Source organism: Scyliorhinus torazame, chromosome 4 (genome assembly GCF_047496885.1).
Source record: "Scyliorhinus torazame isolate Kashiwa2021f chromosome 4, sScyTor2.1, whole genome shotgun sequence".
Classification (NCBI taxonomy): Eukaryota; Metazoa; Chordata; class Chondrichthyes; order Carcharhiniformes; family Scyliorhinidae; genus Scyliorhinus; species Scyliorhinus torazame.
In genome coordinates this window covers 125,047,785-125,064,828 of record NC_092710.1, presented here as the reverse complement: position 1 = coordinate 125,064,828, position 17,044 = coordinate 125,047,785, and the positions used below count along the sequence as shown (strand labels likewise).

General features: G+C 44.0%; 1 protein-coding gene across 4 annotated transcripts in view; it reads left to right on the top strand.

Moving 5' to 3' along the window:
- Positions 1–17,044, top strand: part of fbxo9 (F-box protein 9) — a 122,568-nt gene that overhangs the window by 50,146 nt on the left and 55,378 nt on the right. For all 4 annotated transcript variants that reach the window (XM_072498596.1, XM_072498594.1, XM_072498593.1 and 1 more), the window contains one exon: positions 2,612–2,711. In XM_072498596.1, the coding sequence (XP_072354697.1) occupies positions 2,612–2,711 (100 nt within the window). The remainder of the gene's footprint in view (positions 1–2,611; positions 2,712–17,044) is intronic.

Below are 17,044 nucleotides of genomic sequence, written 5' to 3'. Positions count from 1 at the left end.
TCCGAACATTGAACTTAGAAATAATCCCTAAATGTAATTTGATTCGTTTGTCTTTAAGTTTACAAGTGCTTAACCTCTCTCTGCAGCACTGAGAAAAACGTGAGATGTGATTTCTTTTTTTAAACTCATGTACATGAAAATGCATTAAGCATTCCTTTAATACTTTTTCAGGCTGCGAAGCATCTATCAACTAATGTGAGCCAAAATAAATCAATGTAAATGTTTTAATTATATTGCAGCCAATCAAGGGTCTTTGATTCCAAAGTACTTAGTTAACATACTGTCCCTCTTTTAGAGTGTTCAGTATTGATTTTTGTGAGAAAATTCAGAGGGTGATACACTTGCATTTACGAAATGAAAAAAATGAAAATCGCTTATTGTCACAAGTAGGCTTCAAATGAAGTTACTGTGAAAAGCCCCTAGTCGTCACATTCCGGCGCCTGTTCGAGGAGGCTGTACGGGAATCGAACCATGCTGCTGGCCTGCCTTGGTCTGCTTTCAAAGCCAGCGATTTAGCCTTGTGCTAAACAGCCCCATTTATATGCAGGATACATCTAATAAATGCCATAAAATACTGTCCCTACAACAACCTAATGTTGAAGTGATTGTTGTTAAACAGTTATTTGTGCACATCATTGGAGACTCGACCTAGATTGTGTATCAAATATAGGAGTAGTACTGGAGCTTAAAACCACTTCTGACTCCTGCAAAATTGTGACCCGTTCAACCAAAATGATACTTGTGCCATTTCCCAAATTACATCAACTGAGTTGGTCATTTGGATTAGTAATTGGTATAAGCATTTCAAAATTAATATCAGAAAGGCAATTTGACCCATCTTGATGCATCTTGGCGTTCTCCCGTGTGGGTCGATGCTATCTGGAAGTCTATTTGACCCATTGATCACTGAAGGAGTATTTCCTAATGTTTTTAAAGTTACCTTACATTAATTTGAATCCGTCGTGTTGTTTACCAAGTTTAAAGAAATAGTCTGGTTGGACTCCTTTAATGCATTAATGCAATCTTATTATATACCTCAAAGGATATAGTTTGATGCCTACTTTTTAGGTTTTAAAAAAAGAATAAGTTTCTCCAGTCCTTACTCCTAACACATTCCCCGACTCAAAGCATTAACTTGGGGTTTTTCACACTATGTACAGTGAATGGAGATATTTCTGATTTATTAATGATTATTGAGTTCAGTATTCAAGCAGTTTGATCAATGTCTTAACCTTTTTTTTTCTAGTGTTTCAGCTATATAGTTTAACATCCAGTTGGCATTGTTGACTGCTATTCCTACTTTGTTCAGTCATATTTAATGTTGAGTTGACTAACTCCTGGCTCTCTTTCAGTTTCATCTTCATATATTTCAACAACATCCTTAGCAATCGTTCTTCCTTCCTCATCTGCATTAAGTTTCATTCTACAATGCCCTGCCCACTTTGCCATGTTGCCCAAATCTTTCAGCAATTTTCAAGTTGCTTTAAGTTATCAAAAATAAAACCAGAGAAAAAAATTAGTACTGCAAGGAGTTAGTTTGCACTTAAAGGTGCTTTAAAGGCATTTTCACTGCCCCATCTATTTTTGTGTCATCTGAAAAGTTTGCCTCTTTCTGGAATTTCTAAATCTCGATCACACATCTGGAGGTTTACAACTCACTCCACCCAACTCCCTCCTCCATAACTCTCCTGGCAAGTACCTATTGTTTTCTGTCCTGTAGCTAATTCCTCAATCATCTTCAGGATTTACCCTAAACTCCCAAGCTTTGACCTTAATGAGTTTGGAATTTTGTCAAAAATCCTTTGGAAGTCGAGGTCCAGTATGTGATGGGGCTTTCCGCAGCACACACGGAAACGACTGCTTCAACCAATATTTTCAGAAAAGACCTGAGCAGTTTTCAGATTTTGAGAACATTTTGATTTTTTTCTAACCTATTGCCTTTTTAAAAAAATGTTTAGTTGTGGCTTTTCAAGATGATTATGCTTTTGATGGAACAAACACTTTGAAGCAGTGGAGATTACTTCACACCAATTTGTGCAAGACCATGTACTGTACATGTGATCAAAAATCACTGCAGCACAACAAAAACAACTGTACAAAGCAGTTCTAATTTCAGTCATTTTTAAAGCAAATGTAATTTTCTTAGCCACCACAAAACTGACATTACATATATAAAAAATTGATGTAGAAATACATTACATTTATGTTAAATAATCAATCCAGGAAACTGCTTAATAATTACTGGAAAGAAAATAAGTTGATTGATAAGAGACCCTGATATTTTCTAATTCAGTAAGTTGATAGCATGGTGTACCAGATATTGTGGATGGTTGAAGTATAATGCAGTGTAAAAAAAAAATCTTTCGCTTGGAAAATAACATACAAATTTTGTGGCAGCTGCCTTATTTAATTAAAATTTTTAGCTGCTCATACAACCATCTCTCTTTTTTCCTTTATAACTGACACAATATTGTGTCTCAATATTGAGGAAGTTGTGATTCAGTGTGTTTGCTGCAAAGAAAAGTTATGATTGGTTACACATTGTATCAATATCAACTTATTGGATGCTGTGTTTATCATCTGGTTCTAATAATATCCTTCTTGATTTCAGCTATCAAATACTATCGGAGGGCCATGCAACTTGTACCTGACATTGAATTCAGGATCACCTATGTCCATTCTCCGGAAAGTGATGGAAATGGCAAAGCTTAGTACGTGAAAAATTACTCCTCAAACTCTTGAGATTCAAGATGAAAAATAGAGATTATTTTCTTTAGTAACTAAATTTGACTACTTGGACATTTGATGAAAGAATTTGGGTAAAAGAAATGCATGTAACATTTGTTTTGTAGGATAAATGTACTGTGCATTAAATTCATCATTGAATGAAAGACTATCAGGTATTCAAAAAGACACGGGAAAAATAAAGCCAGAGAAAAGTTTAGCACTGCAAGGAGTTAGAATGCACTTCCTTTTCATGGTACTTTAAAGGCATTACAATCCAAGTTCTCTGGCAGTACTTGTTTTACAATTACCAAATCAACGTACAGTTGCATGAAAAAAGTTTGAGTTGGATATTATCAACACCCCCTCCATGACATGGAGATTGAAGTTAGGGTGACTTGCATTCAGTTTGTTGTGAATTATAAATTTATAAATTACTGAAGAGTGCAGTATTCCTGCCTGCTAAATAATCCATGATGGGAAGTTCACCATTCACTTAAATACCAATTAGTTTCTTTGACCTTTTTCGGTTTCTTTGTGAAAAATACCATAGTAAACTAAATGGATATGTGACCGGTGTTTGTTGCTGAAGGAACTTTGACCAGTTTCTGCTGAGAGGTTCAGATAAGACTAAGTTAGGAGGCACCGTCAGTTGCGTAGGTGACAAGTTTCAAAGGGACATAAACCGGATAAGTGAGCAAAACTGCAGTAGCTAATTTTAAATATTGGGAAATGTGAATTAATCCACATCGGTTCCAAGAATAACAAATGAATAGAGGTGAAAAACTGGAGGAGGAAAATTGTGTTTATAAAGGTTTACAAATCACTAAAAGTTAATGCACAGGTAGACAGTGTGGTTGAAACTTCTAGTGCGATATTAGCCTTTATCTGAAGTATTGGAAAACAAAAGGGTGGAGGCAAAGGTTCAGTATTACAATGAATGCTGTGGTCAGATCTCATCTGGAGAATCAAGTTCAGATCTGGGCACTTCCTCAGGAAGTATACATGAGCCTTGGTGGGGAGGGAGGGGTGGGTAAAATGCAAAATTATTCTAGGACTCAAAAGGTTGAATCATATGCACAAGTTGCATAGCTCTTGGTTATAATTCCTAGGATTTGGAAAGATATGGGGTGATCCAGTCGTCGATTTGGATATTACCTGATGGAGCAGATCCAAAGTAATTATTTCCTTAGTGAGTGAATTCAGAACCAGGGTATGAAATCTTGAGCTCTGCCATTCTCAAGTGAAGTCAAGAAGTACTTTCTCACGCAAAGGGTAGTGAAAATGTGAAATGCCCTCCCTCGATGGCTAAAGCTGCTGGATCAATTGACATATAATAATCTTTATTAGTGTCACAAGTAGGCTTACATTAACACTGCAATGAAGTTACTGTGAAAGTTCCCTCGTCGCCACAATCCCGCGTCTGTTCAGGTACACGGAGGGAGAATTCAGAATGTCCAATTCACCTAACAACACGTCTTTTGGGACATCTGGGAGGAAATTGGAGCACCCAAAGGAAACCCATACAGACACGGGGAGAATGTGCAGACTCCGCACAGACAGTGACCCAAGCCAGGAATCTAACCCTGATTCCTGGTCCTGTGAAGCAACAGTGCTAACCACTGTGCTGCAGTGCCACCCATATTCCAAACTGAGTAAGTGTTTCAGAAGATGTGTATCTAAAGCAAATGAATGGAATTAAAGTGTAAGTCAGCCCTTATGTAACTGACTGACAGAACAGGCTTGAGGAACTGAATGGCGTACTCTTCGTTTCTGTGTTTTGTCAAGGACTAGTACTTTTAGCTTCCTGATTTAACTGGCTGGCCTCTTGTGAAAATCATTTACAAAATCAAATTAATTCAACTTAAGCTAGTATTCTAAAATTTATGAGACCCAGCCCAATCCCTTCAATTTTCTCCCATCCTGTCATAAAATTTCAAGCTCAACTGTGATACCATAGGTCATGTCTTTCCTCTGGAAATTAGCAAACGTGACACCATTGTTTAATAAAGGAGGTAGGCAGAAAGCGGGTAATTATAGGCCAGTTAGCTTGACATCGGTAGTAGGGAAGATGCTGGAATTTATCATCAAGGAAGAAATAGCGAGGCATCTGGGTGGAAATTGTCCCATTGGGCAGACGCAGCATGGGTTCATAAAGGGCAGGTCGTGCCTAACTAATTTAGTGGAATTTTATGAGGACATTACCAGTGCGGTAGATAACAGGGAGCCAATGGATGTGGTATATCTGGATTTCCAGAAAGCTTTTGACAGGGTGCCACACAAAAGGTTGCTGCATAAGATAAAGATGCATGGCATTAAGGGTAAAGTAGTACATAGATAGAGGATTGGTTAATTAAAAGAAAGCAAAGAGTGAGGATTAATGGGTGTTTCTCTGGTTGGCAATCAGTAGCCTCAGGGATCAGTGTTGGACCCACAATTGTTCACAATTTACATAGATGATTTGGAGTTGGGGACCAAGTGCAATGTATTCAAGTTTGCAGACGACACTAAGGTGAGTGGTAAAACAAAAAGTGCAGAGGATACCGGAAGTATGCAGAGGGATTTGGATAGGTTAAGTGAATGGGCTAGGGTCTGGCAGATGGAATACAATGTTGACAAATGAGAGATTATCCATTCTGGTAGGAATAACAGCAAAAGGGATTATTATTTAAATGATAAAATATTAAAACATGCTGCTGTGCAGGGAGACCTGGGTGTGCGAGTGCATGAGTTGCAAAAAGTTGGTTTATAGGTGCAACAGGTGATTAAGAAGGCAAATGGAGTTTTGTCCTTCATTGCGAGAGGGATGGAGTTCAAGACTAGGGAGGTTATGCTGCAATTGTATAAGGTGTTAGTGAGGCCACACCTAGAGTATTGTGTTCAGATTTGGTCTCCTTACCTGAGAAAGGACGTACTGGCGCTGGAGGGTGTGCAGAGGAGATTCACTAGGTTAATCCCAGAGCTGAATGGTTGGATTACGAGGAGAGGTTGAGTAAACTGGGACTATACTCGTTGGAATTTAGAAGGATGCAGGGGGATCTTATAGAAACATAAAATTATGAAGGGAATGGATAGGATAGATGCGGGCGGGTTGTTTCCACTGGCAGAACTAGAGGCATAGCCTCAAAATAAGGGGAAGTAGATTTAGGACTGATCTTAGGAGGAACTTCTTCACCCAAAGGGTTGTGAATCGATGGAATTCCTTGCCCAGTGAAGCAATTGAGGCTCCTTCATTAAATGTTTTTTAAAAATATATATTTTATTCAAATTTTTTCGGCCAAACAAAACAGTACAAAAAATTTTCCCTTTTTACAACAATGAAACAATATAAATAATAGTGACCGTTTTTTAACAAATAAATAAATAATATATAAACTAAATGGCAACTGCCATAACAAAATATTAACTCTCCCAAATAATAAAGTCAAACAAGCCAATATACATATCCAAGTAAAAATATTCATACAAAAACACCCCTGAGGACCCACCCGAGCCCCCCCCCCCCCCCCCCACTGGGTTGCTGCTGCTACTTTCCCAGTTCCTTTATCGTTCTGCGAGATAGTCAATGAACGGTTGCCACCACCTGGTGAACCCTTGAGCCGAACCTCTTAGTGCAAACTTTATCCGTTCCAGTTTTATAAACCCTGCCATGTCGTTTATCCAGGCCTCCACGCCCGGGGGTTTAGCTTCCTTCCACATTAACAATATCCTTCACCGGGATACTAGGGACGCAAAGGCCAAAACATCAGCCTCTCTCGCCTCCTACACTCCCGGCTCTTCCGCAACCCCGAATATAGCCAACCCCCAGCTTGGCTCGACCCGGACCCCCACCACCTTCGAAAGCACATTTGCCACCCCCACCCAGAACCCATGCAGTGCCGAGCATGACCAAAACATGTGGGTGTGGTTCGTTGGGCTTCTCGCGCATCTCCCGCACCTATCCTCTACCCCGAAAACTTTACTGAGCCTTGCTCCGGTCATGTGCGCCCTGTACAAGACCTTGAATTGTATCAGGCTAAGCCTGGCACACGAGGACGAAGAGTTTACCCTGCGTAGGGCATCTGCCCACAGCCCCTCTTCGATCTCTTCCCCCAGCTCTTCTTCCCATTTTCCCTTCAGCTCATCCACCATGATCTCCCCCTCGTCTCTCAGTTCCCTGTATATATCGGACACCCTACCATCCCCCACCCATGTCCCCGAAATCACTATATCCTGAATCTCCTGCGTCGGGAGCTGCGGAAATTCCCTCACCTGTTGCCTCGCAAAAGCCCTCCATTGCATATACCGAAATGCATTCCCCTGGGGCAACCCGTATTGTTCCGTCAGCGCTCCCAGACTCGCAAATGTCCCGTCTAGGAACAGATCCCTCAGTTGCACAATCCCTGCTCTCTGCCATGTTCTAAATCCCCCATCTATTCTCCCCGGGACAAACCTATGATTATTCCTTATCGGGGACCGCACCGAGGCTCCCGTCATTCCCTTATGCCGTCTCCACTGCCCCCAGATTTTCAGCGTTGCCACCACCACTGGACTTGCGGTGTATTTCTTCGGGGAGAACGGCGCCGTCGCCAATGCTTGTAGGCTGGTTCCTTTACAGGACGCCATTTCCAGTCTCTTCCACGCCGCTCCCTCCCCTTCTCCCATCCACTTACACACCATTGCGATATTGGCGGCCCAATAATAATCACTTAAGCTCGGCAGTGCCAGTCCCCCCCTATCCCTGCTACGCTGCAAAAAACCCCTCCTCACTCTCGGGGTCTTCCCAGCCCACACAAAGCTCATAACACTCTTCTCAATTTTTTTGAAAAAAGCCCTCGTAACCATCACTGGGAGGCACTGGAACACAAAAAGAAATCTCGGGAGGACTACCATTTTGACCGCCTGCACCCTACCCACCAGTGACAGGGACACCATGTCCCATCTCTTAAAATCCTCCTCCATCTGTTCCACCAATCGTGTTAAATTAAGCCTATGTAGGGTTCCCCAGCTCCTGGCTATCTGGATCCCTAAGTACCGGAAATCTCTTATTACCCTCCTCAGCGGTAACTCATCTATTCCCCTGCTCTGTTCCCCCGGATGCACCACGAACAACTCACTCTTCCCCATATTCAATTTGTACCCCGAAAATTCCCCAAACTCCCTGAGTGTCCGCATTATCTCCGGCATCCCCTCCACTGGGTCCACTACATACAGCAATAAATCATCTGCATATAATGATACCCGGTGTTCTTCTCCTCCCCTGAGTACTCCCCTCCACTTCCTAGAGCCCCTCAGTGCTATGGCCAGCGGCTCAATTGCCAATGCAAACAGTAACGGGGACAGGGGACACCCCTGTCTTGTCCCTCTATAAAGACGGAAGTAGTCGGACCTCTGCCTGTTCGTGATCACACTTGCCCCCGGGGCCCTATATAGCAGCTGTACCCATCCAATAAACCCCTCTCCAAAACCAAATCTCGTCAACACTTCCCATAAGCAGTCCCACTCCACTCTGTCAAATGCTTTCTCAGCGTCCATCGCCACCACTATCTCCGCATCCCCCTCCGGCGGGGGCATCATCATCACCCCTAGCAGCCTCTGTATATTCGTGTTCAGCTGTCTCCCCTTAACGAACCCAGTTTGATCCTCGTGGACCACCCCCGGGACACAATCCTCTATCCTTGTCACCATCACCTTGGCCAGGAGCTTAGCATCCACGTTCAGGAGGGAAATAGGCCTGTAGGACCCGCACTGCAGCGGGTCTTTTTCCTTCTTTAAGAGTAACGATATCGTCGCCTCCGACATAGTCGGGGGTAACTTCCCCCTTTTCCTGGCCTCATTGAAGGTTCTCGTCAAAAGCGGGGCCAGTAGGTCCATGTATTTCCTATAAAATTCCACTGGAAATCCATCCGGTCCCGGGGCCTTCCCTGCCTGCATGCTCCCAATCCCCCTTACCACCTCCTCCACCTCAATCCGTGCTCCCAGTCCCACCCTCTCCTGCTCCTCCACCTCCGGGAGTTCCAGCCGATCTAGGAAATGCATCATTTCCTCCTTCCCTTCCGGGGGCTGAGCCTTATACAGCCTCTCGTAGAATGCCTTAAACACCCCATTCACCCACTCCGTTCCCCGTTCCATCTCACCTTCCTCATCCCTCACCCCACCTATCTCCCTCGCCGCTCCCCTCTTCCTCAGTTGTTGGGCCAGTAACCGGCTCGCCTTCTCCATACTCATATTGTACTCCCTGTGCCCTCCTCCACTGTGCTTCTGCCTTGCCCGTGGTCAGCAGGTCAAATTCCATATGTAGCCTTTGTTTTTCCCTGTACAGTCCCTCCTCCGGAGCCTCTGCATATTGCCTGTCCACCCTCAAAAGTTCTCTCAACAGTCGCTCCCTTTCTTTGCTCTCTTGCTTCCCTTTATGGGCCCTTATGGATATCAGTTCCCCTCTGACCACCGCCTTCAGCGCCTCCCAGACCACTCCCACCTGGACCTCTCCATTATCATTAAGCTCCAGGTACCTTTTGATACACCCCCTCACCCTTAGACATACCCCCTCATCCGCCAACAACCCCATATCCAATCTCCAGAGTGGGTGCTGCTCCTTTTCCTCTCCTATCTCCAGATCTACCTAATGTGGAGCGTGGTCCGAAATGGCTATGGCCATGTACTCCGTCCCTGTCACCTTCGGAATCAGTGCCTTCCCAGGACAAAAAAGTCTATCCGTGAATACACCTTGTGGACATGGGAGAAAAATGAAAACTCCTTACTCATAGGCCTAATAAATCTCCAGGTGTCTACTCCTCCCATCTGCTCCATGATGTCCGCTGCCGGCCTCCTCCCAGTCTTAGACCTAGACCGGTCCCGCCCTGGATCAAGCACCGTATTGAAGTCTCCCCCCATTACCAGCTTTCCCGCCTCCAGGTCCGGGATACGCCCCAGCATGCGCTTCATGAAGTTTGCATCATCCCAGTTCGGGGCGTATACGTCCACCAGAACCACTGCCTCCCCTTGCAATCTGCCACTCACCATCACATATCTTCCCCCACTGTCCGCCACTATGATCTTTGCCTCAAACTGTACCCGTTTCCCCACTAAGATAGCCACCCCCCTATTCTTCGCATCTAAGCCCGAATGGAACACCTGCCCCACCCATCCTTTGCGTAGTCTGACCTGATCTGCCAGTTTCAAGAGCGTCTCCTGCAACATGACCACATCTGCCTTTAAGTTCTTTAGGTGTGCGAGTACCCGTGCCCTTTTAATCGGCCCATTCAGCCTCTCACGTTCCACGTGATCAGCCGGGTTGGGGGGCTCTTTACCCCCCCCCCCCATGTCGACTAGCCATCCCCTTTTTTAACCCAGCTCCTCACCCGGTTCCCACGTACCCGTATATCCCACCGACGGTGCTCTCCCGTCCCGACCACCCCGCCCCATAACAGCTCCCCCTTCCCCTTAGCAGCAGCAACCCAGTTAACTCCCCTCCGCTAGATCCCTTTCTAGCGTAGTTGCACCCCCCCCATGTTGCTCTCAGAAGTCAGCAAACTCTGGCTGACCTCTGCTTCCCCCGTTTGTCCTCGGCCCCTCATTGTGCGAGGCCCCCTCCTTCCTGCGTCCCCGTTCCCGCCACAATTACCATAGCGCGGGAACAAAGCCCGCGTTTCCCACTCGGCCCCGCCCCTGATGGCGCAGTTCCCTTCTCCTTCCCCTTTCCTTCCCACCGGCGCCCACAGTTCCCCATACTTCCTCCCCCACGAGGGGAAAAGAGAAAAGTTACAAAATTGAAATAATTCCCCCCCTCCCCTTCCTCGTCCCACATAATTACCCCACCACTTTATTACAGAAGCTTTGTCTCTCGCCAGACTATTCCAGCTTCTCGTGCACAATGAATGTCCACGCCTCTTCTGCCGTCTCAAAGTAGTGATGCTTCCCTTGGTGTGTGACCCACAGTCTCGCCGGCTGCAACATTCCAAATTTAACCTTTTTGTGGAGCACCGCCTTGACCCGGTTGAAACTTGCCCTCCTTCTCGCCACCTCCGCACTCCAATCCTGGTACACGCGGATTACCGCGTTCTCCCACCTGCAGCTCCGAGTTTTCTTCGCCCATCTTAGAACCATCTCTCTGTCATTGTAGCGGTGAAACCTCCCCACTATGGCTCGAGGTATTTCTCCTGCCTTTGGTCTTCGCGCCAGAACTCGGTAAGCTCCCTCCACCTCCAAAGGGCCCGTCGGGGCCTCCGATCCCATTAGCGAGTGAAGCATCGTGCTCACATATGCCCCAACGTCCACCCCCTCTATGCCTTCGGGAAGACCCAAGACTCTTAAATTCTTCCTCCTCGAGTTATTCTCCAGGGCTTCCAACAACTCCACACACCTCTTGTGCTGTGCCTCGTGCATCTCTGTCTTTACCACCAGGCCCTGTATTTCATCCTCATTCTCCGCGGCCTTTGCCTTCACGACCCGAAGCTCCAACTCCTGGGTCCTCTGCGCCTCCTTTAGCCCTTCAATCGCCTGTAGCATCGGGGCCAACACCACCTTCTTCAGCTCTTCCACACAGCGCCGCAGGAACTCTTGTTGCTCCGGGCCCCAGACCGAACAGCCACCTTCCAATGCCATCTTGCTTCGAGCTTCCCTTCCTTGCCGCTGCTCCAGTGGATCCACTGCAATCCGGCCGCTATCCTCTCCTTTATCCATATTTATACGGGGGGATTCCCTCCTATTTCACCGCACAATGATTTTGGCCGTTAAAAATTGCCGTTGGGGCTCTTAATAAGAGCCCAAAAGTCCGTTTCAACGAGAGGTGCCGAAACGTGCGACTTAGCTGGTCATCGCTGCACCCGGAAGTCCCCATTAAATGTTTTTAAGATAAAGATAGATAGTTTTTTGAAGAATAAAGGGATTAAGGGTTATGGTGTTCGGGCCGGAAAGTGGAGCTGAGTCAACAAAAGATCAGCCATGATCTCATTGAATGGCGGAGCAGGCTCGAGGAGCCAGATGGCCTGCTCCTGCTCCTAGTTCTTACGTTCTTATGATCATGGCCAATCCACCTAACCTGCACATCTTTAGACTGTGGGAGGAAACCAGAGCACTGGAAGAAACCCCGGCAGACACGGGGAGAAAGTGCAAACTCCAGACACTCAGTGATCCAAGGCTGGAATTGAACCCGGGTCCTTGGCGCTGCGAGGCAGCAGTGCTAACTACTGTGCCACCATGCCACCCTAATAGCTGTGACCTGTGTTGAAACCCCTCGGAGCCTCTAGCTACATGCCATTCGTTCATTTCTCATAGTTGGCTGTGATTGAAAGCTTCCACAAAACAGCTTGGAGCCTTGCTTCATTCATCATGTTAGCTCTAAGTACTTTAACCATAATGTTTACAAACATCAATCGCATCTAAGAGAGTTAAGTGGATGTAAATTTCCAGCTCAGCACTTCAAAATCCCTCAAGCATGAAGGAGCACTTGGGAAGAGGGCGTACCCAGAAAATCCAGTGTGGTAGGGCTTTGTGATGCAGTTGGGGGAGGTGGGGTAACCAGCCACGGGACTTTGCTATCGGGCGGCCCGATAGCGGGATTCCCTCGGCAATCCCTCGTATTCCTTGCCATGCGTAAATTTGCATGGTAAGGAATACTGAATTGCTTCGCGATTTGCGATCCCAGTGGGAGAATCCTACCCTCTGTCTTTATCCGACATACGTTTCACTTAGGTGATCACCTGTTCTATGGTGCTGCCCTGAATGTTTCTTCTCAGTTTACCTTGTCAGTTTTTCTGCCTCTATTGTTCCTATTTACTCCCTCATTCAGATACTGGTATATGCTCCATTTTGGTGACGGTCGTTCTGTCTCTAAAGATTCTCCACCCTCCGATTTCACTTCCCGAGGTTGCTATCCTTGTCATCTTAGGATCCAATACTATAAACCGATTTCAGACCCCCAGAGGTTTCCTGACACTGTCAGTGTTAAAACCCGATCCATGCGACTATTGAAGCGTTTGATTATAAAAGTTTATATTCTGGATTTTAGTCGAGAAGCATGTTCTGTGTTGTGAGAGCTATTGTGTGGGCAGGCAACTGGAAGAAAGGATTTCCTAAATATCCTGCAGTTTTTAAACTTCTCTCTACTGGTTTTCTACCATGTTGGAAGGTAAAAGACAGTTGGGCAAGTAACCTCTCACAGAAAGCCACAACCAAGGATATCAGATGAACTTATTGGGTGCATGTTGAAGATTGCAAGGATGAGCGGGTGGGGCCGGCGATGTGATGATAGCCTAGCGGTGGAACAGGCAGTGGGTGGACGAAGTGTGGTGGTCACTGGGGTCTGTTGGCCCTGGGGGAAACACTCGTACTCTTCTCTGGCCCACAAGCAGTGCTATAAAGGCATTGACATCACGGATTCATCCCTTCTTGCACCTGCTCGATCTCATAACGCCAAAGAATCAAAGCCAACATGTGTTAAAAATCAAGTGATTGCTAAAAGGAAGCCTGATTACCTCACTTTGATATTTAAATGACCGTTATAATATATAATGACTTGTCGCACATCTGCTAAAACTGGCGGTCGGTGGGTTTGAAGTGGGTTGGGCCCCTGTTTCAGATATTTTGCATTATATACCCCCCATATCTAACCGAGCTTTTTTTTTTTTGAAGTTACAATTGGACCCTAAAAATCAGGTTCAGGCAACTGAAAGAACTGGCAGCCATTGTCAGTTTGCTAAATTAAGGAGAAATTCCAGATGAGGGTAACAAAATTAGTTCCACTGTGTTAAAAGGGTGAAGGGACACAAGTGGAAACCATAAACCAACATGCTTGAGCAAAATATTTGGAAATGTAAATGGCTTAAAACCTGGAAGAACATATTGTTAAAAGATGTTCAGTAAGGCTTCATGAATGAATGAACATTTTTACTTGAACTAGTAGTGATTTTCTTTTGACGATATTATTGATATGGTTGACCTATGCTTGAATTTTGCAAAAGGCTTTGAGTGTTTCCAGATTAATTGCTCTGGAAAGGAATCAAGAGTTGGGAAACAAAGTTTGTTGCTAGATATAAAATTGGTTTCAATACAGAAAGTAGAAAGATGGGCATGTTGGAATATTTCAGGTTGAGAATAAGGTACTGTGGGAGTAAATCTTGGAACTTAAGAATTTACTTTATTTTATTGGGGGGGGGGGGGAAAGAGTTCAAAATTGTAATAAAAATCTTCCAAATCTGCAGTTGACATAATACGTGAAGGCCAACACCTAATAATAAGTGCTGGAAATAGTCGCGCAGCATCCGTAAAGGAACACCAAGTCATTATTTCATGACAAGGCTTTTTGTCAGATTATCAGTCTAAATCATTAACTTTCTTTCTCGCTCCATGGATACTGCCTGACTGACTGCTTTTATTTCAGATTCCCAGTACCCGCTGCTTTTTTAAATTTTGTGCAAACATATGAGGAACAGTGCAAGGAAATTCAGAATATCTTGGTCATGCAGTGACGGGTTAAATTAATTGTAGATAAATGTTACCATTGGAACATAAATATCAGTAGGAATAGGCTAATTGGTGCCGACTCTGCCGCCATTCAATTAGATCAACACTGATCTGATTGCGGCTTCAATTCCACTTTCTTCTTGGAGGATCTCTGTATTAAGTACAGAAGCAAGGAACCAAGAGAACATATATGCCAAACAAGCTATAGAGTGTACTGATCAAGAAAGAAAGGAGTTACAAATCTGTATTAATCTAAATTTGCATTGGTAGCACAGTGTTTAGTTGCAGCAAAAACTAGACTAAAGAGAGATTACATTAACCAAAGAATAAATTATGGACTTGAAGGTGCGAAGCTTGGTGTAACTTTTTCACCAAATGATAAAAAAGTGAAAAAAGGTAGGATAATCACTGAAGAATTGTTAGATATAATGGCCTTTTTATGGCCCTAAAATGTGTTACAAATATTTTTTAAGAGCAAATTGACTCAAGCTAGTGGCCATTTTGTAGAATACCTCCTATGTGGTGTGTATCACAGAATCATAGATTTTACAGTGCAGAAGGAGGCCATTCGGTCCATTGAGTCCACACCGGCTCTTGGAAAGAGCACCCTACTTAAGCCCACACCTCCACCCTATCCCCATAACCCAGCAACCCCATCAAACCTAAGGGCAATTTCGCATGACCAATCCACCTAACCTGCACATCTTTGGACTGTGGGAGGAAACCGGAGCACCCGGAGGAAACCCACGCAGACACTGGGAGAACGTACAGACTCCGCACAGACAGTGTGTTCTGGGAGAGGTATTTTCAGAACCCCAAAATGTATCATGGAGTCCAACCAACCTCTCCCTTTAATGGATTGTTGCTTTTGAAGCACACGGCATGTCCCCCAGTAGTGGTATTACAATTATGGACACGTTTTTAAACAAAACAACATTTATTCTATGAACTCAATTTAACCTTTAAAAAACAAACATTGAAAATCTTAACACCCATTACTTCAAAGATAACCTCAAAAGACTACAACACTAAATAATCCTTCAAACTGTTCTTTTAAACATCCAAAAGACTTCACCTTCAAAAACAGACATGAGGTTACATTCAAGATATTTATAGTCTTTGGATTTGCAGACATCAACAGACCAGTTCTGTGTTTTCTTCCTGCAGCTCTCAGCAAAACACACAGACACTCCCAGCTTTCTCCTCAAACTGAAATTAAAAACTTCAAAATGGCCAAGCTGAAGCCCAGCTTCACCGACACTCTGACATCACTGCATTTCTTAAAGGTACATTGCTTAAACATCCCATTCTTAAAGGTACTCCCACATGACACCTCCTCCCCCCAAGAAATAAAAATAAACCATCAACTTCAAGATGGTTTCATTTTTCACCTTTGCACAATCAATTAAGAAATGCACACAGTAAAAACACTTTACCGGTTCAAAAAAACAACACACGCAAACAGGTATAATAATATAGTTTTTTTTTTTCTTCATTCATCTCCCTCCAACCGAAATCCATCCATTGCTCTACGCCTCAGCATCTCTCTTTAAAGTCAGATACTTTAGTTCAATCTATCACAGAGTCCTCTGGAAATCTCCAACACATGCACATTGGTTATCACAGATTTCAGGCAGTCAAATGCCTGTTGAAAGTCCCCTGTCCATTGACATTTTTTTCGTTTCTTCAAGTCCATCAGTGGACCAACCACACCACACATTTTTTGTACAAAGGTTCGATCAAATTCACTCATGCTAAGAGATCGCAATATTTCCCTTCGTCTTGAGGGTATCGGAAACTCCTCAAGGAAAGTGATTCGGGCTTCTCCAAATTCACTTTCGGCTAGGTTCATCATCAAACCCGCCGTCTGAAGTCGATCGAAGAACTCCATACGATGTTTTAAATGTTCTTTCCATGTCTGGAAGTCGGAAATAAAAGCAGATTGTCCCACTTTCTCAATGCAATCCTTCAAACGTGGGATAGGGTAAGAATCCGTTCTTTTAACTGCATTCACCTTTCTATAGTCCACACACAACCGTTGGGTACGTCTGGTTTAGGTACCATCACTATGGGTGAGCTCCATTGGCTGCAACCCACTTCAATTATGCCATTTTTAAGCATACTTTCATTCTCTTTGTTAACCTGTGCCAATTTTAACGGGTTAAATCTATATGGATGTTGTTTGATTGGAACAGCATTTCCCACATCTACATGTATAGCCATCATGTACTTCCCAATTTATCTCTACAAACTTGCCCATGTGATATCAATAACTCTTTCAGGTCAGTTAGTTTTTCCTCTGAAAGGTAACTTAACAATTCATCCCAATTTTTAACAACATCCTCATTTTCCAATTTAATTTGAGGTATGTCAAATTCACAGTCATCTGGATTTGGTTCGTCACTTTGAGTTAGAATCATTAAAACCTTTTTCTCTCCTTCCCTTTCAAAGTACCTTTTAAGCATATTCACATGACACACTCGGTGAGTCTTCCTTCTATCTTGTGTTTTACCACATAATTCATCTCACTTAATTTCCTTTCAATCTGATACGGTCCACAAAACCTAGTTTTTAAAGGCTCACCTACCACTGGTAACAATACTAAAACTTTATCCCCACTGGCAAAACTACGAACTTTGGATTTCTTGTCTGCTACCCGTTTCATCACATTTTGTGCAACTTTTAAATGTTGTCTAGCCAATTCACCCGCTCTATTTAATTGTTCCCTAAAATTTGACACATAATCCAATAGTGTAATTTCCGATTTCTCACCCACCAATTATTTCTTAATCAATTTAAGTGGTCCTCTTACCTCATGACCAAAAATTAGTTCAAAAGGACTAAATTTGGTAGACTCATTAGGTGCATCCCTAATTGC